We start from the raw sequence: 26,701 nt of genomic DNA on the forward strand, positions 1-26,701 counted from the left end.
ATTACCCTTAATAATGTTGCATTTCTTGGGAGATAATGAATATTATTTCGAAAGAATTAAAGTAAATTCGTAGATTTGTATAATCAAAAATATCTTCTTTTATTTCCGCCAGGGTTCAATGACTGATCCTGGGCTCCATACAATTTTGGATCATCTCCTTTCGGAAATCATTATGATTCTAAAACCGGGGAAGCCGGAATCTAATTACATCCTATAGACCAATAAGCCTACTGCCAACATTATCCAAAGTATTTGAAAAGACAACTCTGTCCAGACTTAAAACTATTATGCATTTGAAAAGAGATGAGAAACTTTGGAAAATAAACAATATTTCTCTGCTGTGTTTTTGAATGTACAACAGGCTTTTGCTATTTAAAGTCAAGCATTGTCTCCCACACAACTTTTTTACATTATTCAAATCATATGTCAAACAGGTTGAACTTAGATCAATGATGAATCAATGAGCTATAAAAATCGCATTAATATACATGAAAACAAACTTGCGACTGCCCTCAGTGTCCCAATGGATGTTTGAAGACTAAAGCGCGTTTACATATGGGATTTTTTAAAAAAATAACAAATAATGAATATTAACAAAGTAAATTAGCCAGCATGACCTTCAATGGAAGGGCAATGCTCCTCCATCGGGTACGATCGCGGGCCATTTGGACGGCACTGTAAAAGGTGCGGGCTCCTGTTTCCTTGTGAAGATTCGACCATCAGGTTGGAGATCTACCTCGTGGCCGTTTGCCTTCCACAAACAAAAAATTTAAATATATATTTTTGAAATGGTCTTTTTATGACCTTTCATTTGATGCCCACATTGTAATGATAAGATAAATTACCCACTCTTCATCTTTTTTCATTTACGGACGCCATTTTCAAAATTTATATAGCCCGTAGGGCGTGCCAAAGAAATGGATATACATACATATATACATATATACATACGCTTGAAAAACATTACCCGCCTTCTGACAAAGTCAGGTAACAACATGCCAGGCATGCGAGCCCCGCGCATGTGGATGCGGCTTTACGCAAATAAATTGAATTTAAAGAGGAAAAAACCGCAAAATATACCAGTTCACCGCAAAAACTAGAAATTGAACTCCGAAAGGCCAAGGTACTTACTTTAAAACGTGCAAAAAGTAATGGCCTGCGCACACTTGGGACCAGGCTATTAATTATATACAATATACATGAAATGTGCCCAGAGAAAAATTACAGTTTTCCAATTCGTTTCTCGAGCAATCAGGAATAATAATTACGACAATAAATTTTAAATTACAAAATGAACATTAAGCAAACAAAAAAAAATTAAAAATAATAAAATCAAATTCAAACAAATTAAAAATTAAGTATAAATTATCATTAACCAATTCAAATATATTAAAATTAAAAAATTCAAATAAATTAATAATAATAGGCACAGTCTGTGTAAACACATTAGATTTTTTTTTATTTTTTTTATTCTTTACATGTTAGCCCTTGATTACAATATCAACTGATGGTAAGTGATCATCACTTACCATCAGGTGAGCAATCTAAGATGGAAGCGGACTAACCACGCGCTGCGCCACGGAGGCCGTCAAAATGTACCGTCAAAATGATCGTGATTAAAAAAGGAAAAATGTACCGTCCGCCAGTGTGCGTCGGGCACATTTAGTTATTTAGGTAGTTTTAGTTTAGTACCTTTTAGATGCAGCACGCTGAGATGCCCGTTTTGACGGTTGGATATAAACAGCAAATGAATGTTTATTTGCAAAGTTTCGCAGACAAGTTCTGCAGGTTATGATAGTGATCTATGTACGTTCCACACTAGTTTCGGATCGTTACTCGTCGTAGTTACGCAGAGCATTTGTTTGTTGGGTTGGGATGACGTTGTCGATGAATCCATAAATCCCTTGGTCACGCCATTACGCGTGAACTGCTCCGATGGACCGATTTCACTATATTTTTGTAATGTGTTTGTTATTGTCAGAAGAAGGTTCTTATGACAGAAAATAATTAAAAATTGAAGGGGTAGGGGTATGGTAGGGGTAGGGTAGGGGTAGGGGTAGGGGTAGGGGTATGTTAGGGGTAGAGTAGGGATAGTTGAAAGTTTACATCAAGTTTCACGCGGTAGAAGTCACGGGCGTCCGCTAGTTTAGTTTAAAAATTAATATATTTTTAGTATAAAAGTCAAAACGGCCATCGTAGCGTGTCTCGAGTATAGCACCGGTATAAGTATAGACAATGATCCAGATATTAAGCAATCGTTCACAGAACGTCATAGTAAGCTACTAAAACAAGGTAAATTCCTCATGTTAAATTTGATTATTAAAAATTTAAAGTTAAAGTCAACACTAATATTTTTAAAGAATGTAGTACCCGGACTGTTAACATGCAAAAATTTAAAGTATTGTTACCGGAAGTTATTAATATTGTGACAGCCAGATACAGGTCTATGCTATTGACAAACTTGATTACAACCGGAATCTGCAAACCGGAAACCGGATGTAAATATACCGACTATTGCTATTGCCTACCACAACTGGAATGAGGCGTTATGAGATGTAGTAGTTTATGTATCTTTTTACTATATAAAAATAAGTCGGGTTTTCCTTCCTGACGCTATAACTCCAGAACGCACGAACCGATTTCCACGGTTTTGCATTCGTTGGAAAGGTCTCGGGCACCGTGAGGTTTATAGAAAAGAAAAGCGGGAAAATCTCATACAGCGCCATCTCTGATACATAGCATGTACTACAAACCAATATTGTAGGGGTAGGGTAGGGGTACGGTAGGATTAGGGTAGGGGTAGTTGAAAGTTTACATCGAGTTTTACGCGGACGAAGTCGCGGGCGTCCGCTAGTTCCTTATAAAATGATGATCTTTACAGTACGATGCCTCCATCCACTACAATATAAAATTATGGAAAATCTTTTAAAAGAAAATCTTACCAAAAATAATTACTTTAAATGTGTGTTTTTTTATTTAAATTTGTATTTTATTATGTAGGTACTAGACCACATTTTGATTATGCAAAAATTTTAATAAAGAAAAAAAACAACCGACTTCAAAATCACATAAATGTTACCACTAAACTAAGAAGCAAAAAATACCATTGTATGTGCTACCTTCTGATCAACTTGAAGGCGGTGCCAAGCCTGTAAGTGCTACCTTCTGATCGACTTGAAGGCGGTGCCGAGGGTGGTGCATAAGAAGGAAACCAGGATCTGATAATGGGATATCATCAGATCCTGGTTTCCTTGTACCACCCTCGGAACATCTTCTTTCTAACAAAAAAAGAATTATCAGAATTGGTCCATAAATAACGAAGTTATGCGCGAACACACATAAAAAATATATATATACTAGCCGCGCGGTTTCACCCGCGTGGTTCCCGTTCCCATAGGAATATGGAGATAATATATATCTATGGTGGCTATCTAACACTGAAAGAATTTTTAAAATCGGACCAGTAGTTCTTGAGATTAGCGTGTTCAATCAAACAAACAAACAAACAAACTGTTCAGCTTTATAATATTAGTAATGATTATACGATCGAATTGAGAAACCTCCTCCTTTTTTTGAAATCGGTTAATTGATAAATTATTTTGTGTTGCAACAGCACATTTATCTATCTCTCGTGCCCTTGAATACCTCGCGACGCTCGCGTACCCGACGTAAAAATCAATTTTGCTGCCTAACTTAACAAAAAGTATTACATTACAGACAAAATGGCGCCCTCCGCAATAGAAACGACCACCATAACGGAGACAGAAGAGTCCCTTCCCAAGCTCGTCGCACCCCAAGCCGCGCCCAGGAAATATGACATAGTCTACGTCAATCTGCTTACATTCGGCTACGCGCATCTCGCTACACTGTATGGAGTGTATCTAGCCTGTACCACCGCCACGTGGAAGACTTTGATGTTTCGTAAGTTATTTTTTTGTACATGACGACGATGACGATGAAGATGCTGATGACGATGATGACGATGATGATGATGATGATGATGACGATGATGAAGATAGTTTTGATGGTGACAATGACGATGAATCTGATGATAGTGTTGATAATGATAATGATGACGATGAAGATGATGATAGTGTTGATGATGATAATAATGACTATGATGACGACGACGATGATGATAGTGTTGATGATGATAATGACGATGGATCTGATGATAGTGTTGATAATAATAATGATGACGATATAGATGATAGTGTTGATGATGATAATGATGACTATGATGACGAAGATGACGATGTTGATGATAGTGTTGATGATGATAATGACGATAAATCTAATGATAGTATTGATAATGATAATGATAACTATGAAGATGATGATAATAGTGTTAACGATGATGACGATGACGATGATGATGATGATGATAATGATGATGATGATGAGTAAGCATAATGACATGTTCCAGATCACACATTATTCATATTGGCGGCGGTGGGAGTGACAGCGGGCGCGCACCGCCTGTGGACGCACCGCGCGTACAAGGCCAAGATGCCGCTGCAGATCATACTGATGTTGATGAACTCGCTCGCCTTCCAGAACTCCGCAATCTACTGGATACGCGAGCACCGCATGCACCACAGGTGAGAACAACACAATTACTAGCAGACATCTCGCGGTTTCACCCGTGTATTTTCTATTCCCGTTGGAATACAGGGATAAAATACAACTAATGACACTTGAAATTAACGTGGCTTTATATTGGTACAATATTTTTTTAAATCGGTTTATTAGATCTTACTCCTACAAGAGCGTTATAGCGCTAAAGCTACGCATTCGTGCGTTATATCACTATAGTAGTCGAGTTACATACTAGATGGCGCTACCGGTAGTTTGGGATTAAATTGTATCACGCTATGATGATTTTAACTATTACCACGAAAATTATTCATATCACAAGTTATGCAGTGTGCTATTTCGTGGAGAGTGATCACTATGAACATGGCATTTCCAGATACAGCGATACAGACGCCGACGCGCACAACGCGACGCGCGGCTTCTTCTACTCGCACATGGGCTGGCTGCTGGTGCGGAAACACCCCGAGGTGATGCGTCGGGGCAAGTTCATCGACATGTCCGATATCTACGCCAACCCGGTGCTTACATTCCAGAAGAAGTTAGTACTTTTAAACTGTATATAATAATAGCGGAAAATGGATCAAAATGGAGATCCGAGTTCAGTAGAGTAGCTTTCATTTTGAAAACAAACGGGAGCAATATCTAGAGCACTGCGGGTTGTTTGGCTTTGCTTTAAGATGTTCATGACGACTGTCACATTTATAATTATATTGACGGTACCCGGACCTTAAAGCGTTCAAATACAACAAATGCATTCCACAGTATATGTCCACACGACAGCGTTTTCATTACACGACGCTTTTTTATCGAGCAGTGTTGCATTTTCAATTTTGGGCGTTGGAAATAGACTTCATACGCATACGCTACGCCCGCTAACGCTGATCGCATCGCTTTTTTTAAATCTCGAGTGAATGAGGCATAACTTGTCCTCTCTGCACCAGGACATTTCGCTGTATTCAGGGTATGTAAGTTACATGAATGCGCATGCTCGAAGCCCGCGTTTGATCTAACAGAGTTTCCAGTCGTTGTTGCCTGATCGGCAAAGAGATGAGTACTAGCTGACGGGCGACTTTGTACGCGGAAGTGTGATCAGCCTTTGAACTTCATTCAAAGCTCATATAGTTTACCTATTAAGAGTTATTTTAAAAAGTGAAATACTTCTGACGAATACTGTGCTAATTTGGACAAAGACTAACATCATGTTTATGAGAATACTGTCGCAAATAATACTCGTACATTATTTTACCGTAAAAAAGATTACAGATATAACATCGCGCTACGTACAACAGGACTGGTGCATTAGTGAATGGCAAAAGCGGGAAAAAATACATTTACTTTAAGAACTTTCGTTGCACTGCGTACATGGTTGAAGTTGAAGGCAAAAATTTTGTATGACGGAATTGTTCCCTTTAAAAAGATTTAAAAGTATATACAAGCCGACGAAGTCGCAGGTGTATAATGCTTTTAAAATGCTCTTAAATCAGTCAATTGTTCAAAATTGTATTTAAATGCAATGCACAGTTTAAAAGATCTAAGCGTACAAACTTTGACTCAACTTCGTTTTATGTTTAAGTTTCTCTAATTTCAGATACGCAATCCCGGTATTTGGCACCATCTGCTTCGCGCTCCCCACTCTAATCCCCATGTATTTCTTCGGTGAGACCCTCAACACTGCGTGGAACCTCACCATCATGCGCTACGTGTTCAACCTTCACATAACATTCCTGGTCAACAGCGCTGCTCATCTTTGGGGCAACAAGCCATACGACAAGAACATGTTACCCGCTCAGAACCTCCCCGTCTCCTTCATAGCGTTCGGCGAAGGTTTCCACAACTACCACCATGCGTTCCCATGGGATTACAAAACGGCGGAGCTCGGCAACAACTGGCTGAACTTCAGCACCAAGTTCATTGACTTCTTCGCTTGGATCGGCTGGGCGTACGACCTGAAGGAGGTGCCTCTAGAGGTAGCGCGAGCGAGGGCCGAGAGGACGGGCGACGGGAGCAACTTGTGGGGCTTTCGAGACAAGACTGAGTGAAGCATGTGATGATCGGCTAGTTGACAGTTGTAGCAATTCTTTCCCATTATGACTTCGCATGGTGCATATTGCCAGTCTTCAAGTGATAAGTTTTATAACACGTTTGCTCGTAACGTGCTTAGTAAAGCGAACTGACAGAAATCGTCACGCAATGAAAAAGCGTTACGTCAACATTATGACAACCCATCCCTCTCTATCTCAATGTCTCTTTCTATATACGGTTGTATGTGTGTGTTTGGTGTGTCCGTGTGATTATAAATAATCATATTTTATATTTAATCCTTAATATTTTTTTCTGAAATGAAAATATTTAATGAAATCTAAATTATTATTTAAATACTTATTGTGCTTTGAAAATTGTATGAAAAATAGAAAAAGAAGGTGAGAGTGAGTAAGAGAGGGACATAAACGTGGCTGTGCTTACGAACTGACGAACTGTCTTAAATATATTAATTATAAAAATTAATGGCCTTTTATTTCTTAATACTTAATTTTACATTTCAAATGTTGTTTTATTACAAACTAGCGGACCTTAAGATGTATACTGCTATTCGAGGCGGAGACAAATACAACGAATCAAAAACCATGAAAATCGGTCCAGCAGATCTCGAGTTATAAGTGTTGTAACAAACCCGACTTTCTTTTATATAAAATAGAATAGAAATCATTTATTTGTTAACACAACACATAACTACATAATAACTTAAAACTAATACATTTACATCGTAATAATAACTTAAAACTAATACATATATATATAGAAAATATGTTGTGCCAAAAAAATGGACCTGACTCAGCTAAAATTTGTTGTGAGTACATCAGTACCCATATATATATATATATATATATATATATAAAAATACCAATCTTTCTTCTTTATAATATTTGTGTAGATGAGTTATTAAGTACATCTATATATATATATATATATATATATATATATATATATATATATAGATGTACTTAATAACTCATCTACACAAATATTATATATATATATTTCCGTAAAGTTCCGAGTAGGGAGTTAGAGAGCGGGAGCGATTGGGTACTTCATTGTTTCAAGAAAAAATTTAAGTAGATCAAAATTTAATGAAATTGGAAGAAAAATCCGTTTGGCCGCAATTTAACTAGGCAACCTATTTGCAATGTGTCATTGTGAACATTATCTAATATTTGTTTCATAGCAATAATGAATAACAGATGAGGGTATGTACAAATATTTCCATTCCCCTCTAACTAGCCGGGAAAGCCTGTAATAGGAGAGGATACGACAATACACCAACGGGGCGGGGATCGAACCACCGCCCCTCGGTGATGAGTCCGACCGCTTTACCGTTGAGCTAATGAGGCTCTAAATTTTTTTTTCTTTTATTTATGTTATTTGGACACCAACAAATTACAATTAAATACAAATATCAACAAGAACTAATTTAACTAATTAAATAAAAATCAAAACCAAGAAAAAAATAAAAGAAAAGGAAAAGAAACTAAGAATAAAACATAAAAATTATTAGGTATAACACATAGAAATAAACTAACATGAATGTGAGGTTATTAAGCCGAGTAAAGTGATCAAAAGTGGTTTTTAATTTTCTTTTTAAAGGAGATGATCTAAAATTGTATGGAGCCCACGATCATTCATTGTATTGTACCCTAGCGGAAATTAAAGAAAACATTCTTTTTAACTATTTTTGATTATACAAATCTACAAATTTGCACTAATTCTATCGAAATAATATTCATTCTCTCCCAAGAAATGCAACACTAATATGGGTAACAATGACGGATTGATGACGTTTTAAATGCAGTAGTCGATTTGACGTTTGCTGTGAATTGTCATGACATAGTTGCTTTATGGGCGCCATCTTTATATAACTCAAAAACTTGTGTTTTAATTTTACTTATTTCTTTTTATTTAGTTAGATTTATTCACTTATTTATATTTTAATGAAATCCTTGTATTTTTAAATTTTAATGATACAGGGTACAAGAATGGACCTGAAATGGACCATCTCCTTTCGTATTACTGTCACTTGAGACATCTATATAAATAACTTGAAAAATACTATATTAGGTGTTGATAATTCTGTTCATTGGCTCCGAAACGCCGAGATTAGTTTCAGAGATTTTTGTTTTCAATGGCATGTAATTTTTAACCCGACTCATCCGACTATGTGGCTTAAGAAATCTTACTTAAATCAAGCCCAATCACAAGATAGCTACTGTTCATCACTCAATGTGGGAGCGAATACGGTCCGGTGCATGCACCTCCAACTTTTCACTTATGCACATTTTAAGGAATTAAATCATCAAATATCACGTGTCTCAAACGTTGAAGGAGAACATCGTGAGGAAACCTGAATTTTCATAATTCTCTGCGTGTGTGAAGTCTGCCAATTCGCATTGGGCCAGCGTGGATACTCGAGCTCGGCAGTGAGCCGAATGTGGGTTGATAACTTTATACAGTCCTGGATAGGGATACCGAGGTAAAAAAACGGAAAAAGTTAGGTAACTTTCAAAAACATTTAAAGCAAGTTCAAAATCCACGTGTTTGAAATTGACGTTGATTGTTATTCTACCTACGGTACTTGTAACAATTTTTATGATTTATTATCAGTAGTTCACAGGGGAAGATTGTTTATGGCATCAAGTCCAACGATTTTATACTAGTAGATATGTTACGTGTGTCTGCGTGTGTGAAGTCTGCCAATCCGCATTGGGCCAGCGTGGTGGACTATTGGCCTAACCTCTCTCATTCTGAAGGGATAAATAATAGCCACATTTCTTTGCCTCTGTTTCGACGCGCTAGTATCTATAGTATAAATCTTTGATCAGCTTAAACCGGCACTGTGAATATACGAGTGCGAGTACATCTATCTATCTATATCCATATCTGTACTTATAATAAAACTGGTCGAATTCTATACATTTATTCGCAATTTGAGATTTTAGCTATACCATTTATAACACCAAACGTTACCGTGGCATAGAGAACTACTAGCGCCATCTAGAATCTATACTTATAATACGAATTCTGTACATTTTATTCATTCTGTACATACCCCCAAAATTTTTTTGGGGGGCATTATATAATCGATACTGAAGCTAAAAATATTTATTTCCGATTTTTGTCTGTCTGTCCGTGTTTTTTTGTTATTCCAACATCACGCTGAAACTACTTAATGAATTCAAAAAAGCCAGGCACGGTTTAAGAACATAATACGGAGAAGGTTATAAGATACTTTTTATTGCGAAAATAAAATAGAAAGGGGGTAAAGTTTGTATAGACAGTCCTTCATTTTTAGAGGTACACTTTTAAAAAGTAACTAAGTCTTAACTTTCAACCCCTATTTTTATAATTTGTTCATAACTCATAAAAAAGTAACAAATATAATGGGATTCAAAAATTTTTTTAATTCAAACTCTAATGTGGTGAAATAGGGTTTGAAAGTTTACTTTGATTTTCACGCAGACGAAGTCGCGCGTGTTCGATAGTAACATAATTATATATCTTGAGATCCGTCTAAATAGCGTTAATGATTTAGACAAAAGACCCTTTTTGCAAAAAATCGATTATCTGCATCAAAATTTGAGCAAAAAAATTTAGAGTTATAAGCATTCGAAACTTTGACAACACAAAAACAAAAAAAAATGAAAATAAAATTATTTTGAAATCGCAATACTTTTTACGCAGACAAGCCTTCATAAGCAAAATATACGATTATTTTTAATATCATATGTAAAGTATAAAAATCAAAACGGCCCTCATAGCGTGCCGCAAGAATAGTGCCGGTGCAAATATATACAGTGATCCTAGATATAATGCAACCATTTACAGAACGTCATAGTGCATCGAAGAAAGTGTTAGTACAAGGTAAATTACTCATACTGTATTCGATTTATAAATAATCTTTTTAAATTACTCAAAGACGATTTTTTTTTAGTTTGGAAGGGTATGCTTTCCAGTTGGTCCCATAGAAATCATGTCAGGATCTGATGGGATCCTGGAGAAGTCAACGGGATCTTTTGAATTATAGGGGCAAGTAGTGCATTTGTTCGTGTTTCCATTAGGTATTTCAAAGCAATACAATAGGGATGAAGACAGTATTTTAAATTGTATATAAATTAAGAGTATGCTAATAGTAAAGCAATTTTGTAAAAGTAACAGGGTATCTGCGATCATTACTTAATGATATGCGCCCCATACAAAATTATACGAATTAATGGCGTCGTAAGTACCTACATATAATGATCGTTAGGTTTGTATGGGCGTTTAAACAAAATTACTAATATCTTTGTTATTTGTGGGTTCATGTTTATAGTTCATATATTAAAAAATGTCACATTTAATGTAAGGAAGCTTAAATGTATGAATTTTCATCTAATTACGATGAAAGATTTTTAATAGATTTTGAAATTTTATAATCTTATTTATTTTGCAAATATCCAGACAATCTTTGCTTTTTATGTATAAATTAATTACCATTGACCTTATTTGCCTGAATGTATCACAAAAATCTATATATTCAAACCTGACTAGGCTTATCCCCATTCAATGAAGGTCTGGTGTCAATCTGATGATGGAGCCGAAGGACAGACGAAGAACTCCTCATCGATTTACAATAGTTACCTTGGATTTGATTAATTTGTATCGATGAGAACCTTACATCTAGATGGGTTGTGTCATGTATTAATTCAAGCCGTTTTAATCATAAAGATTTAGGACTTTCAGAAACGGCACTAACTTGGTACCGCCTTCAAACTGATCAGAAGGTAGCACAGACGATGTTATTTTTCGCTCTAGATTTACCCTATCGTTAAATTAATCGACCGCGCTTTCTTAGTACTCTGCACGCACGATCTGTTCCCGAGAAACGGGATTGAGCCTGTCCCGCGCGGGACTATTAATTTTGAAAAATCGGGACGTGCCGCCAAAATCGGGTTACTGACAATGCTGGTACCTACCTACTCGAACTACGGCAAAGTAAGGCTGTATTCTATACTAAGTTTAGGTATAATAACCTCAACTTCCAGCCAAACTTTTTACCCATGACAAATAATGTCCACAGTGTAAAAGTTGGACCAAAGACAGAAAAGTTGAATAGTAAAAGGTCAAATCATATTACCATAAGTAAGTTAAAATTTCAATTGGAAGTACACAAAATATTTATTGAATTCAGAAATTATATTTTTAATAAATTAATAGATGCAAATATTTATAATTATAAAGACTATTTTCAACTAAAATTTTGACTAATAATTGTAATAACTGACATTTTAGAAATTATGACATGACATTTCGCTTTTATTGTTTTTTTTTTTATTGTTATTTTGTTTCTCTTTTGTAGCATAATATAGTATAATATATCTTATTGTTCTATTAACACAACATATCATAAATATTTTGCACGCCTTTAACGGCAAAACATGTTCGGATCGAAATGTATGTTTAATTTTATTAACCATAACCATTGTTTAAAGCAAATAAATAAATTATTATTATTATTATTAAGACATGAAGGCCTAAGAAGAGATTGGAGTGTGTAAAACAATTGGGTAGTTGACTGATATCAAATTTAATATAAACAATATTAATTTCGTGTAGGTAGTACATGGAATAAGGGTCCGAAATATATCGACAATATGCCTTAATCAAACGGTTTTTGGTTTGTTTTTTTTTTTTATAATATTTTGCCATATTTTTTATAATATGAACATATTTCCATTCCCCTTCAACTAGTCGGGAAAGACTGTGCTATGCGGTACGACAATAGACCAACGGGACGAGGATTGAACCACCACCCCTCGGTGATGAGTCCAATCGTTCTTACCATGAACTATTCAGGTTAACCATTCGCTGCCCGCGAGTATTTTATCGAAAAGCCCGTCTGCGTTGAAGAATCTGTGCTCGCCTATTGCCCTTAGTTTACTTTATATTTTATTACATGTCACGTAACGGATACGATGGGCGACCAGTCGTCCATTTAGGAGTCAAGTGGTTATGTGTAACACAAAATTATAAGTTATTTATTATTAGTTTGACGTTTATTCCTTTAGTGACATCAAGTAACATCGTGACGTCACAAAACGGACGACAGCGTTTCTAACGTTTGAAAAAAAATTTTAAAAATACATAATTTTTAAATTGAAATCATTAACTTTTATAGATTAATATCGATAAGTTTTGGACCCTTATACCATGTACTATACGAAATTAATATTGTTTAATATTTATATTAAAGGGGTTGTTCCTAGTTTGTATGGTGCCTTGGCTAGGTATGTGTACAGTAATTCAATATAGCTATAGTAACAAAATAAGTTACTATAATAAGCTATAGTAACAAAGTAGTAAAAAAAAATTGTAGTTTAATCTATACTAATATTATAAATCTGAAGAGTTTGTTTGTTTGTTTGATTGAACGCGCTAATCTCAGGAACTACTGGTTAGATTTAAAAAACAAAAAAAAATTCTGTGTTAGATAGCCCATTTATCGAGGAAGGCTATAGGCTATATATTATCCCTGTATTCTTACGGGAACGGGAACCACGCGCGTTAAACCGCGCGGCGTCAGCTAGTTATTTTATAATAGTTTTATTTTAATTGCACAAAGATTTTTTTTTTAAGACGACGACGGCAATACAATGACTTACACAATGATGGAACATCGACAATTGACATTGACAAGTGACACTTGACGTTTAGAAAGGTGCGTTCCGAAAGACAAATATGTCTTTTGCTCTTTGACATTTCAGTAATAACTACTAGCAAATCCAATCAAAATAATTAAACTGAAATATTTTCCGCAGGAATATATTTAATTAAATTACATTTTACTCTGTGTTAAAATAGTCGTGTGAACCTATGCAAAGATTTTTGAACGATAGCATTCCGATCCATGATAAAAGCACAGATAAAATAGTATCTAAAATTGTCATTTCACAAATGGTATATAGGTTATGCAATTATATTTTTGTACAAGTTGTTTACTTTGAAACCATTAAAAAATAAAATTTAATCATATTTCTGTAATTTTTCAAGTACAAGACTTAACCAGTAAATAAACAACCCCTTTGATACTCCACTACCCTATTGGGATAAGGTCAAGGATATGCTGTCCACAGAACAATGCCTCCATCTACCACACACACGGAAACCACAGCAGAAGGTCTGCACACGGCAGACCCGTACCCCAAGCTGGTGGCGCCGCAAGCAGCGCCGAGGGATCACAGCATCCTGTACCCCACCGTGGTGATCATCACTTACGGTCACTTGGCCTCTGTGTACGCGGTATACCTGGCTTGTACTAGCGCTTTGTGGAAGACGTTGATATTCAGTACGTATTGACACATAATATATTAACCGTGGTATTCGTCACTTACGGTCATTTGACCTCTGTGTACGCACTGTACCTGGCTTGTACTAACGCTTTGTGGAAGACGTTGATATTCAGTACGTATTGACACATAATATATTAACCGTGGTATTCGTCACTTACGGTCATTTGACCTCTGTGTACGCACTGTACCTGGCTTGTACTAGCGCTTTGTGGAAGACGTCGATATTCAGTACGTATTGACACATAATATATCACCACCATCAACCGTAGAAGCATGTTTGGGATTGCTTGTAGGTGTGATCTACACAGTACAATGCCTGTATCCACTACACATTGAAATCATAGCCGAAGATCTGCACACGGCAGACCCGTACCCCAAGCTGGTGGCACCGCAAGCAGCGCCGAGGGACCACAGCATCCTGTACCCCACCGTGGTGATCATCACTTACGGTCACTTGGCCTCTGTGTACGCGGTATACCTGGCTTGTACTAGCGCTTTGTGGAAGACGTTGATATTCAGTACGTATTGACACATAATATATCACCACCATCATCCGTAGCAGCATGTTTGGGATTTCTTGTAGGTGTGATCTACACAGTACAATGCCTGTATCCACCACACATTGAAACCACAGCCGAAGACCTGCACACAGATCGTCGTGATCGTCACTTACGGTCATTTGACCTCTGTGTACGCACTGTACCTAGCTTGTACTAGCGCTTTGTGGAAGACGTTGATATTCAGTACGTATTGTCATTTAAATAGAGTACATCATTATCAACCCATATGCGGCTCACTGCTGAGCTCGACTCTCCTCTCAGAATGAGAGGGGTTAGGCCAATAGTCCACCACGCTGGCCCAATGCGGATTGGCAGACTACACACACGCAGAGATTTATGAAAATTCTCCGGTATGCAGGTTTCCTCACGATGTTTTTCCTTCACCGTTTGAGACACGTGATATTTAATTTCTTAAAATACACACAACTGATAAGTTGGTTGCATGCTCCGGACCGGATTCGAACCCACAACCTCTGGAAACGGAGGCAAAGGTACACTGAGCTATCACCGCTTTTTTATTCATTTAAATACAGATATTTAATCATCATTAGCTTATTAACGCATTCCCGATCGATCCGTGACACCCAAGGGGTCATGCCTGAAAATCAGCGCTACAGTTGCATGGCTGTAGCATAGAGCTGAGTCAGGACCCATTCAGCTGTATGTTTTCATATTAAAATAAAATATTCACAGATCAACTATCAATAATTGTTAGATTTTTTAAATGGGTTTCACCGGCTTCGACACGCTGATTGTAAAGACTTATTCTGGACATTCTTTATTCTGTGTCCTTAAGTAATTTAAGTATTTTTAATTAGTTTATAAGCTTTTTAAGTAGATAAGAGTATTTTTTTTTGGCTGAATAAATTATAGAAGTATCCAAGAAGCACTGAGAGAATTTCGCTTACATATCTCTTTCCTTTCGTCCTGTAGCAACGACAGAAATAGCATAAATATCACTTTCCTCTTTCATTGCTATGGTATGATAGAGCGAAGTAAAGTAAACGAATAGAAGGCGCACCTGTCCACTCAAACAGTGGAAGCAGAATATGATGTGTGGCATAACCTAGAAAACAGTCCTAACTCACCATTTTACGTAATCAACTCCCAGGGAAGTTGAAGATTAAGTTTGCTTTACTTTACTATTAATTTGCTCTTTGTTCAGTTTTGCTTTCTTTCTTTTATTTTTTTTTTGTAAATTTTGTATTACACATATATTTGGTGTGTTTTATTCTGTTCATATTCTAAGTATTTCTGTGTCTACTGTAGAAGCCAGTTATTGATAATTATGTTTTAAATCTTTATTTCTAGTATCATATTATGTTAATTATTTTGTGTGCATAAATGTTGTTGGATTGTCTAAATAAATAAATTAAAAAATTAACATATACTTCCTATGAATAAGGTCACTACCATATAGTCACTACCTAATTCATGATCATGTTTCTCTTCTAGATCAGATGATCTACATCCTAGCAGGTGTCGGCATAATGGCGGGCTCCCACCGACTGTGGTCGCACCGCGCGTTCAAGGCCAACAGAGCGCTGGAGATCCTCATCATGCTCATGACCTGCTTCGCCTACCAGAACACGGCCTACGACTGGGCCAAGAAACACCGCCAGCACCACAGGTACGCTGCGGAGAAATCTGACTTAACATCTGGACGATTTTAAAACGCAAAGAAAACGATCTGTCCTTTTCCTACTTATCGAGTCTTTGTTAAGTATACCTATCCGCTATCTCTATCTCTTCCCCTCCTTAGTCTCACACATCGAACTTTCGAGTGTCAACTGTAAAACAAAACCGCACGAGTCACATTTCCGCCACGCAACGCAAGTTACCGCCCGCACGCAACCTTCTTCGAAGTGTGGTGATCGCCAACCGGGACGCGAGAAAAGGCGTCACACCAAATGTGAGTTTTCCTTTATAATCCTTTGTGTCCTAGAATTCCTGACCTCCCACAGTCCACGGGTCTTAGCTATCGAAGAATTTTGGCATTAATTAATCTCCAACATGCTAAGCTGTAGCCGATCGACTCTGTGCACAATATCCTGACGGTTAACTTGCTAGTCTGAAAACGAGAAGTTTTATCGAATCTCCACAATTAGAACTATCGTTGTACTCATTCCTAACAGCTTTTGCGTTTAGTTATAACATTGAGGCATTTTGTTAGAAGGCAGACTCTACTAACAATATTTGCCAAGAAACAGAGCTAAGCTAAGCTAAGCTTCTTATATGGCTAAATGTGCTCCTAGGCATGGAAGTGTAACACCATTAATTTTCTAACTCCAAGCTTTGTCCTGAAAGGGGAATGCCCATCTCCAGTCCAGGCCTACCCTAACCACCCGACAGTTTACTTATATCTCTAATAAAATTGGTAATTCTACTTTAATAATGGAACTTTGTCAAAAAAAGTTTGCTACAACGTTTTAACACATTTTTAATTTGTCTACAACGGGATAAGCTAAGATTGTTGATTATACAGCCTACACTTATAATTGGTTTGTTTGTTAAGCTTGTTGGTAACCTTTCCCTTTTTTGGAAGAAAGAAAAGTACTGTATTTAAAGCCAGGATAACTAAAAGCCATATAGGCTAATCATAAAAATATTAAGATTTTATTTCTTGAGAGTTTCTCATCAACAGGTACAGCGACACAGACGCTGATCCCTACAACGCGAGCCGAGGGTTCTTCTTCTCCCACATCGGCTGGCTGCTGGTCAAAAGACACCCGGATGTCAAGCTACGCGAGGGGTTGATTGACCTCTCCGACCTAAACTCCAACCCTGTGCTCATGTTCCAGAAGAGGTAACCTCGAAAACATGTGGGTGTCTGGGCCCATATCATAATGCAAACCATTTATGAAACTGTTTTATGCAATGTATTTTGAACCAAATAGGAAGCGGTTCTCACCGATTTCTTCTTTCACGACTTATCACAGATTACCCGAAAACTTCTTGGTATCGACCATAACCATAGATAATTTTTTTTGTCTACTCTCACAGTATAAAATAGAAAAAAATATCATAATGAGTTAATCATAAGTACATATCGTAAAGAAAAAGATTCTTCACAAAACTTGTTTTATAAAATAAATCGGTTCTTTAATAATTATTGAGCCGTGATAGCCCAGTGGATATGACCTCTGCCTCCGATTCCGGAGGCAGAGGTCTAGAGGAGAAATATTACAAGTCTCAAAACGGTGAAAAATAAAACATCGTCTTATTTCTCTGCGTGGGTGAAGTCTGCCAATCCGTATTGGACTAGTGTGGAGGACTATTGGCCTAGCCCCTCTTATTCTGAGAGAGACTCATGCTCAACAGTGAGCCAAAAATAGGCAGCTAAAGATGATGACCGTGCAAGCGCCCGGTCTATAAGTGTGGCAGAGAGAAAAACACCGAGCAGAGTCCTGAACTTGTGACCAATGGGTACGGTTAAGGATATCCTTAACAGTTAACTAACTCCCATTCTCCGCTAATTCCAGATACGCCATCCCATTGATCGGCACAATATGCTTCATAGTACCAACAGTGATACCAGTATACTTCTTCGGAGAAACCTGGACCGCGGCGTGGAACATCAACATCCTACGCTACACCCTCAACCTCCACATGTCCTTCTTCATCAACAGCGCCGCCCACTTGTGGGGGAAGCGGCCCTACGATGTCAACATACAACCGGTACAAAATCTCTTCGTGTCTCTTGTAGCGTTCGGCGAAGGGTTCCACAACTACCACCACACGTACCCATGGGATTACAAGGCCGCGGAGTTGGGCAACAATCGGTTGAATCTGAGCACACTGTTCATAGATCTGTTCGCGTGGCTGGGGTGGGCGTACGACCTTAAGACTGTTCCTCACGACAAGGTACAGGCGAGGATGATCAAAACAGGCGACGGTAGTGATATGTGGGGACGTATGAATAGAGATGAAGTGGATTGACTTTAACTATCTATTAAACGTAATATGGTAGTATTGTTTTATTTATTAACTTCGGCCTAATCGAGTTTACTCTTTCAGATCGATTGCCCAAATAGTCTAAATAGTGTATGTTGCCCCGCAGCATACACTATGTACCTCTCAATGACGCCTGAAGAGTGAAAGGTGCGCAGAACAGGTTGCGCACAAAAAACGTAACGCTGTCATTCGTTCATCGAATTTTACTGCCCATATTTTTTTCATATCTGGGGCTATACAGGAAGAAATTTTTTTTAGTGCGGATATTTTTTTATTTTGTACATAAACAAAATTTAATGAACACGTATTTTTTCTTTTTTTTTTAACTCAAAAATAACAAAGTTATCGTTAGCTAAAGTTATTTACGTTTAAACAGAATTTGAGGGTCACCCTATCGCTGTACTAGGTAATAGGCAACTATACTCGAAATTTACTTAGATGACTTTTTTACACAACAATAATGGCCGACTATGAATCAAAGACAATCAGTAGGGTTGAGAAGTTAACGGCGGGCATCGGAACGATATCAAGTAGGTATCGTTATAACTGAAATACCTAAACTAAAACATCCGTTACTATACTACGTTATCTTAAAAGGGAACGTATAGTAACGTTTGTCGGTTGTGTGCATTTTAAGAAATTAAATATCACGTGTCACAAACGGTGAACGGTGCACGGTTTATGCCTATGGGTACGCGTGGTTAAGAAATGGGGTAATCTTTTTTTATTATTATTATAAATATACTTAAACAATACACATCACTATCTAGCCTCAAAGTAAGCATACAGAGTAGCTTGTGTTATGGGTGCTAAGATAGTTGATATTATAGTATTAATATACAATTATATACTACATATAAATACTTATATACAGTCATGCTCATCACACAAATATTTTCCAGTTGTGGGAATCGAACCCACAGCCGTGGATGCAAAAAGCAGGGTCACTACCCACTGCGCCACGCGGCCGTCTCTTTCTTTAATCTTTTGGGGACGTACTAACGTCCAAGATTTGCTTATACTTCAAAAAAGTGTGCACGTATCCACGTACATACTGGGTGTAAGGGACATGATACCGAAAACTGCGTGAAGAGGTTAAATTTAGTTTCCACAACGATATTTTAAATAACAATTACGTGGGAAATGAGAAAATTCAGATTTTGAAAATTTTGAGCACGCAATGTACAGCGAACAATGCGATAACAACGCTCCGCAATCTACTGTGTACGTACGAGTAGGTACGTACGCATCGACAGCAAATCGGCTGGCTACACTTACCTATCTAATACCTTTTTTTTATACTTTACAAGTTTTTAACTAGGTACAGGTAATTAACTTACTTCAGGTTGTTTCTCGTTTACGAGACGTTCTGTCGTCATAGTAGGTACAATATTCATGAGTACTGAATTGATTTGATCCAAGCATTTCAAGACTTCTCAGTCAACACACACAAACACACACAATACAAACGACACAATTGTATGAGTATTCGTTACAGAAAATCACTACTAACATAACATAGAACATACACAAAGGTTTTTGAATTTTGGTTTGTTTGTCAACAGACCGCCGAACACGAACTAAAGAAAAAATAGCGTAGCGTCTAGCGAAAGGACCTAAAGTTTCAATATTTTGAAAATACCTATTAACCACGCCGCGCGGCTTAGGTTAGAGAGAGATAGCAATTATTTTCCTCGGCACCGGCGGCGGTCGGCAATACAACGTCGCGCAGTTTGTTTGTGACTTTGTATATATAGATACTTATTAGTCGTGACCTGCCTATTTGACCTCTTGGAAAACAGCTGATCGCGCGCATTTTGCAAATTAAATTTACATTGCTAGTTTTTGTTAAAATCTTGATTTGACGATTTTTATTAAAAATCGTATTGAGATAATGTTATCCATACCAGTGTTTGAATAATGCTACTATTCGTAAGATATCTTTTACGCTATAGAATAACGTGAGCATATGTATTGTATAACATTTTTATTAAAAAACTATTTTTTAAAATAAAATGATTATAAAATATTTCATTTTCCCATCTTTAAACTAACAACATATCAATTATTAAAGAATCATTCATTATCATTTATCGATAAGTTAACGCTCGATGTTATTTACCCATCCTTGCTTTTCATAGACAATCTAGCGTTACGAAATGTCAAATTGCCGTAATCGTAGTTAAGCTGTGCAAATTAATCTCGTTGTGATTTTGTTTTTCAGAAAATAAATGTGAATAAATCGTAAATTCGGTGTAGTTTTTGGTGTAATTCGTACTGTATGCGTATAATAAAGGATTTAGACACTTTGTTCTTTAGAAATTACGTATAACGTAAGTGAAATATGTGATTTTAGTGACAAGACGGGTTTGTTTTGGTGATAAGACTTCTAAGAAAATTTTCGGTATACAAAATCAGCTGGTAGGTAGGTTAGCGAGCGCCCGCGCCGAGGGCCGTTGACCTTTGTGCGTTTATTTTATTTTTGTTTGATACCTATTATTTTTATAATAATTAAAGGTCGTCACTTTTGAGCTGAGTACCGATATTCCTTTCATACTTTATTGGGCTTAGGACCATCAATAATGCCTGAAGTGCATGCGTAATAATAATAATAAAAACTATGAACTTTCGATTGAAATAATGAAATACAAATGATGATTATTATTACGCAAACTTTTGCATTAAAGGCGTATTTAAAAAATTATAATTAGCATATTTACGTTAATCAATGATATCTACTTACTAAGTTTGTTTTTGTTAATTTGAAAATTTTAATCACTGTATTTTAACAATTGTTCGAAATGAAGTCCATTCCTTTCAAGGCACAACCGAGCACGTTTTAATAAAATTTTCATTTAGTTTATTTAAAACACTTGTTCCTCACATTAGGCACTGCGGGGTTCAGGATTCCTTGGGCTCGTGGCCTAGGAACACTCACTCGTACATTGTGCAAGCTGCACGAAGGCGTTCATTGCTGAGCAAATACACTCGCCCCATTTCGTAATAGTCGTGATTTGAAAATCCCGACATAGTAAATGCGCAAGCGACGGCAGATTGTCTGTCACTGGTCGCCCATCGGCAATTCGGTAGGCGTCCTCAGGGATTTTTCGATCCCCTCACCTCTGCCACCCCCGTCAGTCGAAGCCGAAGCGATATGCCTGCGGCCGGTATTTCTTTGTCGGCGTCTTACAAAGTGCCGCCCGCATTTGCGCAGATTGTTTGGTAATGTGTCCATTATTTTGTTATTTCTGAGACATAAATTGATAAAAAAAAATTACATAAAATGTATCGAACTGTTTGTAGATTTATGTTCTATTAATGATACTGAACCACGAAAAAAAATATCGGTACTAAAGTCCGAATCACCCTGGATATGAAAAAACGATAGGAGTAAACTCCAAAAAAGACAGTTACTGTACCCAAGGTCTAATATCCATTAGTGTATTCATGAAAAAATAGTTCATCAGTCGAGCCTCCATTAACCCTGTAAAGCTTTTTGAGCTAAATTAAGGACGACACTATTATGTAGGTTAGGTATATTTAAGGTTATCCCGCATCTACGAGTAGTCGATAATCGTCAACGCTTTTATTTGTGACGTCATAATCTATGGTTTTTATGGTAACAATTTAATTATGAGATACTTTATCATTTCAAGAACGAGATTTTTTTTGGTTTATATATTAAACATCCAATACAACAGCCAACAAAACATCTACAACACTTGTAATGTGGATGCGTAATACTCTAGCTGCAGAACAAATGGAACTTTTTAAAGAAACTTTTAAATGTAAATAAAAATAAAATTGTTTAAAAACCCGACTACGTAAAAAAGGGATCTAAAAAGGACGAAACAAAAAACAAAAAAACAACAAAAAACAAAAAAATATTACATATGGGACGCCCGCGACTTCGTCCGCATGGAATTTAGTTTTTCACAAATCCCTCGGGAACAATGGATTTTTCCGGGTAGCCTATGTGTTAATCCAGGCTATAATCTATCTCTACTTCAAATTGCAGGCGATTCGATTTAGTAATCGAGGCGTGAAAGAGTAACAAACATTCATACCATCAAAATCATAAGTTTTTGGAAATTTCGTGAATTCAAGGATTTTTTTGGTATAAAAAGTAGCCTATGTGTTAATCCAGAGTGAAACCTATTTCCATTCCAAATTTCAGCCAAATCGCTTCGTAGTAGCGGCTTTAAAGAGTAACAAACATCCAAACATCCATACAAACTTTCGCGTTTATAATATTAGTTTAACTAAGTAATCGATTCTCACTATTTTTAACCGACTTCAAAAAGAAGGAGGTTCTCAATTCGGTCGGTATTTTTTTTTTTTTTTTTTATGTATGTACACCGATTACTCAAAGACGCCTGGACCGATTTCAAAAATTCTTTTTTTGTTTGAAACGGTATAGCCCCCATTTGGTCCCATTGCCATCATGTCAAGATCTGATGATGGAATCCTGGAGAAATTGAGGGGAACTTTCGAAAATTATATGGATGTTTAGTGTGTTCGTAAACTTTTCCATTTAGTACTTTTAAGCACTACAATTTCATGAAGGCTTAAAATCGATCTGATGATGGAGCCAAAAAACTGACGAGGGAACTCCTCGGCGATTTACTGCAGTTACCTTGTGTTTGGGCTTGATTGATTTGTATTAATGAGAACTTTCCACATAGATAGGTTGTGACTGTCATTTAGGGGTTTGGTGATGAAGACCAAGGACAATTAAGGGAACTCCTTAACAGTTTACAGTAACTACCTTGTGTTTGGCCTTGATTAATTCGTATTGCTGAGAACTTTCTACCTGTATGAGTTGTGTCTGTTATTAGGGGTCTGATGATGAAGACCAAGGTCAATTAAGGGAACTCCTTAACGGTTTACGGTAGCTACCTTGTGCTTGGGCTTGATTAATTTGTATTGCTGAGAATTTTGTACCAAGATGGGTTGTGACTGTCATTAGGGGTCTGATGTATTCGTTTGAGATGAAATTTTACACTAAAAATGGAAAAATAATAAAAATTTTAATAAAAAAAATACAACCGACTTCAAAACCTAAAAACGTACCCGCTAAACTAAAAAGTGAAAAATAACATCATAATATGTTCTACCTGCTGATCAGTATGAAGGCGGTGCTTAGCCGGTGTTGTCTTAATTAAAGCCATTTCTGACAGGACCACATGAAACCACACTGTCTGCAAAATCTAAATCTACAAGATATTCTCACATGGCTTGAATTAATACATCACCGGCTTAGCACCGCCTTCATACTGATCAGCAGGTAGAACATATTATGATGTTATTTTTCACTTTTTAGTTTAGCGGGTACGTTTTTAGGTTTTGAAGTCGGTTGTATTTTTTTTTTATACTGTTGTTTCGTGGTACTGTTGATTTAGCTGCAACGAAAATTTCCATAGGTGAATTTAATCACATTTTTTGTCGAGTTTTACGTCTGACTTAGGAGCTTTTTTTAGTCTATCTCATCATCATCATAAAAAGACAAAAACGCTTTGGAGGAAAGAACTTGGAAAAAACCTTTTTTTACTCGACCAATCAAAAAAGCAGCTGCTTGCTGACTGGCTCGCGGTACCCTTTGACGTCATTTCGAGCGGCACATATCAAAGGACAGCCATGTCAAAACGAATAAACAATATTGTGTACGCGACAGTACCGAAGCAGAAATCCCTCCCATGCTAGACTTACACATCGCAAATACGAAGATACAAACAAAAGACACACACCGGCGGCGGCGCGACAGTCGCCGCGACCGTCGCACATACGAAGCTACAAACAAAGGGCACTCACCGTCGGAGTCGGGCCGCGTGTCCGGGGCGTGCGCGCCGCACGCCAGCAGCAGGCGGCACGCGGCGGCGCAGTCGCGGCGCGCGGCCAGCGACAGCGCCGACTCGCCGCGACCGTCGCACGCGTTCACCTTCGCACCTGACACAGTCTTATACTCAGACTAATTAGATAAAGACCTGCCTCGCAAGACATTAATTTTCTGTCAAAATATATGATCAACGATCTTATGCGATTATAAACACTGTCTCTAAAGAATCGATGTTTCATATACGGTGAAAAACCAACAAATACTGCTAGTTTAGTATAAGATACGTATGAAATCTAAGCTTGTTTTCCTTAGAAAATGGCAGACAATTTTGTTCGTGAATTTGGATGCGATACTAGTCCTTATGTATTTAGTCTGAGGTTTTATACCACTTCAAATAAACTGTGTATGTCGGAACTGTTTCCCTTTTTTTTTATTCTCTACAAGTTAGCCCTTGACTACAATCTCACCTGATGGTAAGTGATGATGCAATCTAAGATGGCAGCGGGCTAACTTGTTAGGAGGAGGATGAAAATCCACACCCCTATCGGTTTCTACACGACATCGTACCGGAACGCTTAATCGCTCGGCGATACATCTTTGTCGGTAGCTACAACTAGCCGCGGCCGAAGCCTCCCACCAGCCAGACCTGGACCAATTAAGAAAATCTCAATCCGCCCAGCCGGGGATCGAACCCAGGACCTCCGTCTTTTAAATCCACCGCGCACACCACTGCGCTACGGAGGCCGTCAAAAGATCTTAAAAAACAGCATAATAGGCCTAGCCTCTTTTGTAAACAGTGTTTAAACTGAATTATGGAAGTATTATAAGCTATACTTTATTTTGTCCCGTCAATAGTAACCAGTAAAAAAATTAATATCATCATCATCATCATCATCATCATCATCATCATCATCATCATATCAGCCGATGGACGTCCACTGCAGGACATAGGCATTTTGTAGGGACTTCCAAACATCACGATACTGAGCCTGCATCCAGCGAATCCCTGCGACTCACTTGATGTCGTCAGTCCACCTGGTGGGGGGTCGGCCAACACTGCGCTTACTAGTGCGGGGCCGCCATTCCAACACTTTGGGACCCCAACGTCCATCGGCTCTTCGCACTATGTGCCCCGCCCATTGCCACTTCAGCTATTTAATATAGTTGAAAAAATATCTACGTAAAATTTTTGCCGCCGAAACAGAACACATTAGCAAATGACGTCATGCATAAAGATAACAGCGTGATTGGCGCTTGCAGTGATGTGATTATATCACGTCACCGCAAGCGCCAATCACAAAACCGAACGACTTGCGATAGAAGGTCTCACCGTGCCGCAGCAGCAGGTCCATGGCGTCGAGGTGCGCGTGGTCGGTGGCGACGTGCAGCGGCGTCTGCCCGTCCTTGTTCTTCTCGTTGACGCGCGCGCCCTTGCGTATGAGGATCTCCATCACCTGGACACCACATTTCTTTACACATGGTTGTCTTCGGCGAGATACGGTACAGGGGATATGGCAGCAGTACCAGGGCCTGTAGATTTGTGGTACGACTCCCTTTCTATAAACGCCACGCTTTGAAAACTGACAAAAAGTACTTGATCACATGACCTGTCGATAGCAAATGTCATCTCCATATTTCGAAGCATCACAGTGCAGGCTCTGGGCAGCAGTACCTGTTTCCTCTTGGGGTAGACGCTGGCGGCGGCGCAGTGCAGCGGCCGGTCGCCGGTGCCCAGGTGCTGGAAGTTCACGAGCTCGGTGACGCGCTCGCTGGCCGCCGGTGCTGGCGGCTGCGTCGCGCACTGCATCGGCATGTCCTGGAGACCAGAACGCTGATGATCAGCTTCAGTGGTTTACCACGACACAGTACAGGGGATCTGCTGGCCTAGTCACTAACTTTGGGAAACTTAAATGGATATACACGAAAATCTCCTTTTGATATCTTCTTATGATAGGGTAAACCACGTCGTAACGAAATGCGATACAGCACCACTCTGTTCAGAGTTACAAAAACGCATGTCCTAAGTCCCAGGACAAATTAGTTGAATCACTCCCAAAATATATGTGTGCCAGAGAATTTAATTTAAGGCTTAATTCCTTTAACAAAATATGACAGGTGCGGTGCACAAACAAATAGAGCTGGGTTGGGCACAAGTACTTCACTGCACGTTCCGTAGTAACTAGCCACAGCCGAAGCCCACCAGCAGACCAGACCTGAGCCAATTTAGAGAATATAAAATCCTGAACTGACCCAAGCTGGGAGTCAAGCTCTCCGAGAACCCTAGAACCCTGGAGCTCTCTGAGAACCCAGGAACTCTCCGAGAACCCAGGATTTCTCTGGGAACCCAGGAGTTCTTCAAGAACAGCAGGAGCTTTCCA

General features: G+C 38.0%; 3 protein-coding genes across 3 annotated transcripts in view; 2 read left to right on the forward strand and 1 right to left on the reverse strand.

Moving 5' to 3' along the window:
- LOC112050811 (poly [ADP-ribose] polymerase tankyrase) overlaps nucleotides 1–26,701 on the reverse strand; it is a 104,838-nt gene that overhangs the window by 68,705 nt on the left and 9,432 nt on the right. The window contains exons 8-10 of the mRNA XM_052889672.1: nucleotides 25,996–26,139; nucleotides 25,654–25,777; nucleotides 24,299–24,433 (exon numbers count right to left, since the gene is read on the reverse strand). Coding sequence (XP_052745632.1) covers nucleotides 24,299–24,433; nucleotides 25,654–25,777; nucleotides 25,996–26,139 — 403 coding nt within the window. The remainder of the gene's footprint in view (nucleotides 1–24,298; nucleotides 24,434–25,653; nucleotides 25,778–25,995; nucleotides 26,140–26,701) is intronic.
- Nucleotides 2,270–7,055, forward strand: LOC128199563 (acyl-CoA Delta(11) desaturase-like). Its single transcript, XM_052889653.1, has 5 exons — nucleotides 2,270–2,292; nucleotides 3,718–3,921; nucleotides 4,427–4,601; nucleotides 4,973–5,134; nucleotides 6,185–7,055. The coding sequence occupies exons 2-5, from the start codon at nucleotides 3,723–3,725 to the stop codon at nucleotides 6,633–6,635; spliced, it is 987 nt and encodes a 328-aa protein (XP_052745613.1). The 5' UTR covers nucleotides 2,270–2,292; nucleotides 3,718–3,722; the 3' UTR covers nucleotides 6,636–7,055.
- Nucleotides 15,629–19,132, forward strand: LOC112050802 (acyl-CoA Delta(11) desaturase-like). The gene is made up of 3 exons (XM_024089158.2): nucleotides 15,629–16,163; nucleotides 17,178–17,339; nucleotides 18,016–19,132. Exons 1-3 carry the CDS (start codon nucleotides 15,994–15,996, stop codon nucleotides 18,470–18,472), a joined length of 789 nt encoding a protein of 262 aa, XP_023944926.1. The 5' UTR covers nucleotides 15,629–15,993; the 3' UTR covers nucleotides 18,473–19,132.

The sequence above is a fragment of the Bicyclus anynana genome, chromosome 26 (genome assembly GCF_947172395.1).
Source record: "Bicyclus anynana chromosome 26, ilBicAnyn1.1, whole genome shotgun sequence".
Lineage (NCBI taxonomy): Eukaryota > Metazoa > Arthropoda > Insecta > Lepidoptera > Nymphalidae > Bicyclus > Bicyclus anynana.

What these genes read in the sequence shown, in the direction of transcription:
- LOC128199563 (XM_052889653.1), top strand. Translation starts at nt 3,723, where the DNA reads ATGGCGCCCTCCGCAATAGAAACGACCACCATAACGGAGACAGAAGAG. An exon ending in GTGGAAGACTTTGATGTTTC is followed by an intron (nt 3,922 to 4,426) that starts GTAAGTTATTTT and finishes GACATGTTCCAG; the next exon opens with ATCACACATTATTCATATTG. An exon ending in GAGCACCGCATGCACCACAG is followed by an intron (nt 4,602 to 4,972) that starts GTGAGAACAACA and finishes TGGCATTTCCAG; the next exon opens with ATACAGCGATACAGACGCCG.
- LOC112050802 (XM_024089158.2), top strand. Translation starts at nt 15,994, where the DNA reads ATGATCTACATCCTAGCAGGTGTCGGCATAATGGCGGGCTCCCACCGA. An exon ending in AAACACCGCCAGCACCACAG is followed by an intron (nt 16,164 to 17,177) that starts GTACGCTGCGGA and finishes TCTCATCAACAG; the next exon opens with GTACAGCGACACAGACGCTG. An exon ending in GTGCTCATGTTCCAGAAGAG is followed by an intron (nt 17,340 to 18,015) that starts GTAACCTCGAAA and finishes CGCTAATTCCAG; the next exon opens with ATACGCCATCCCATTGATCG.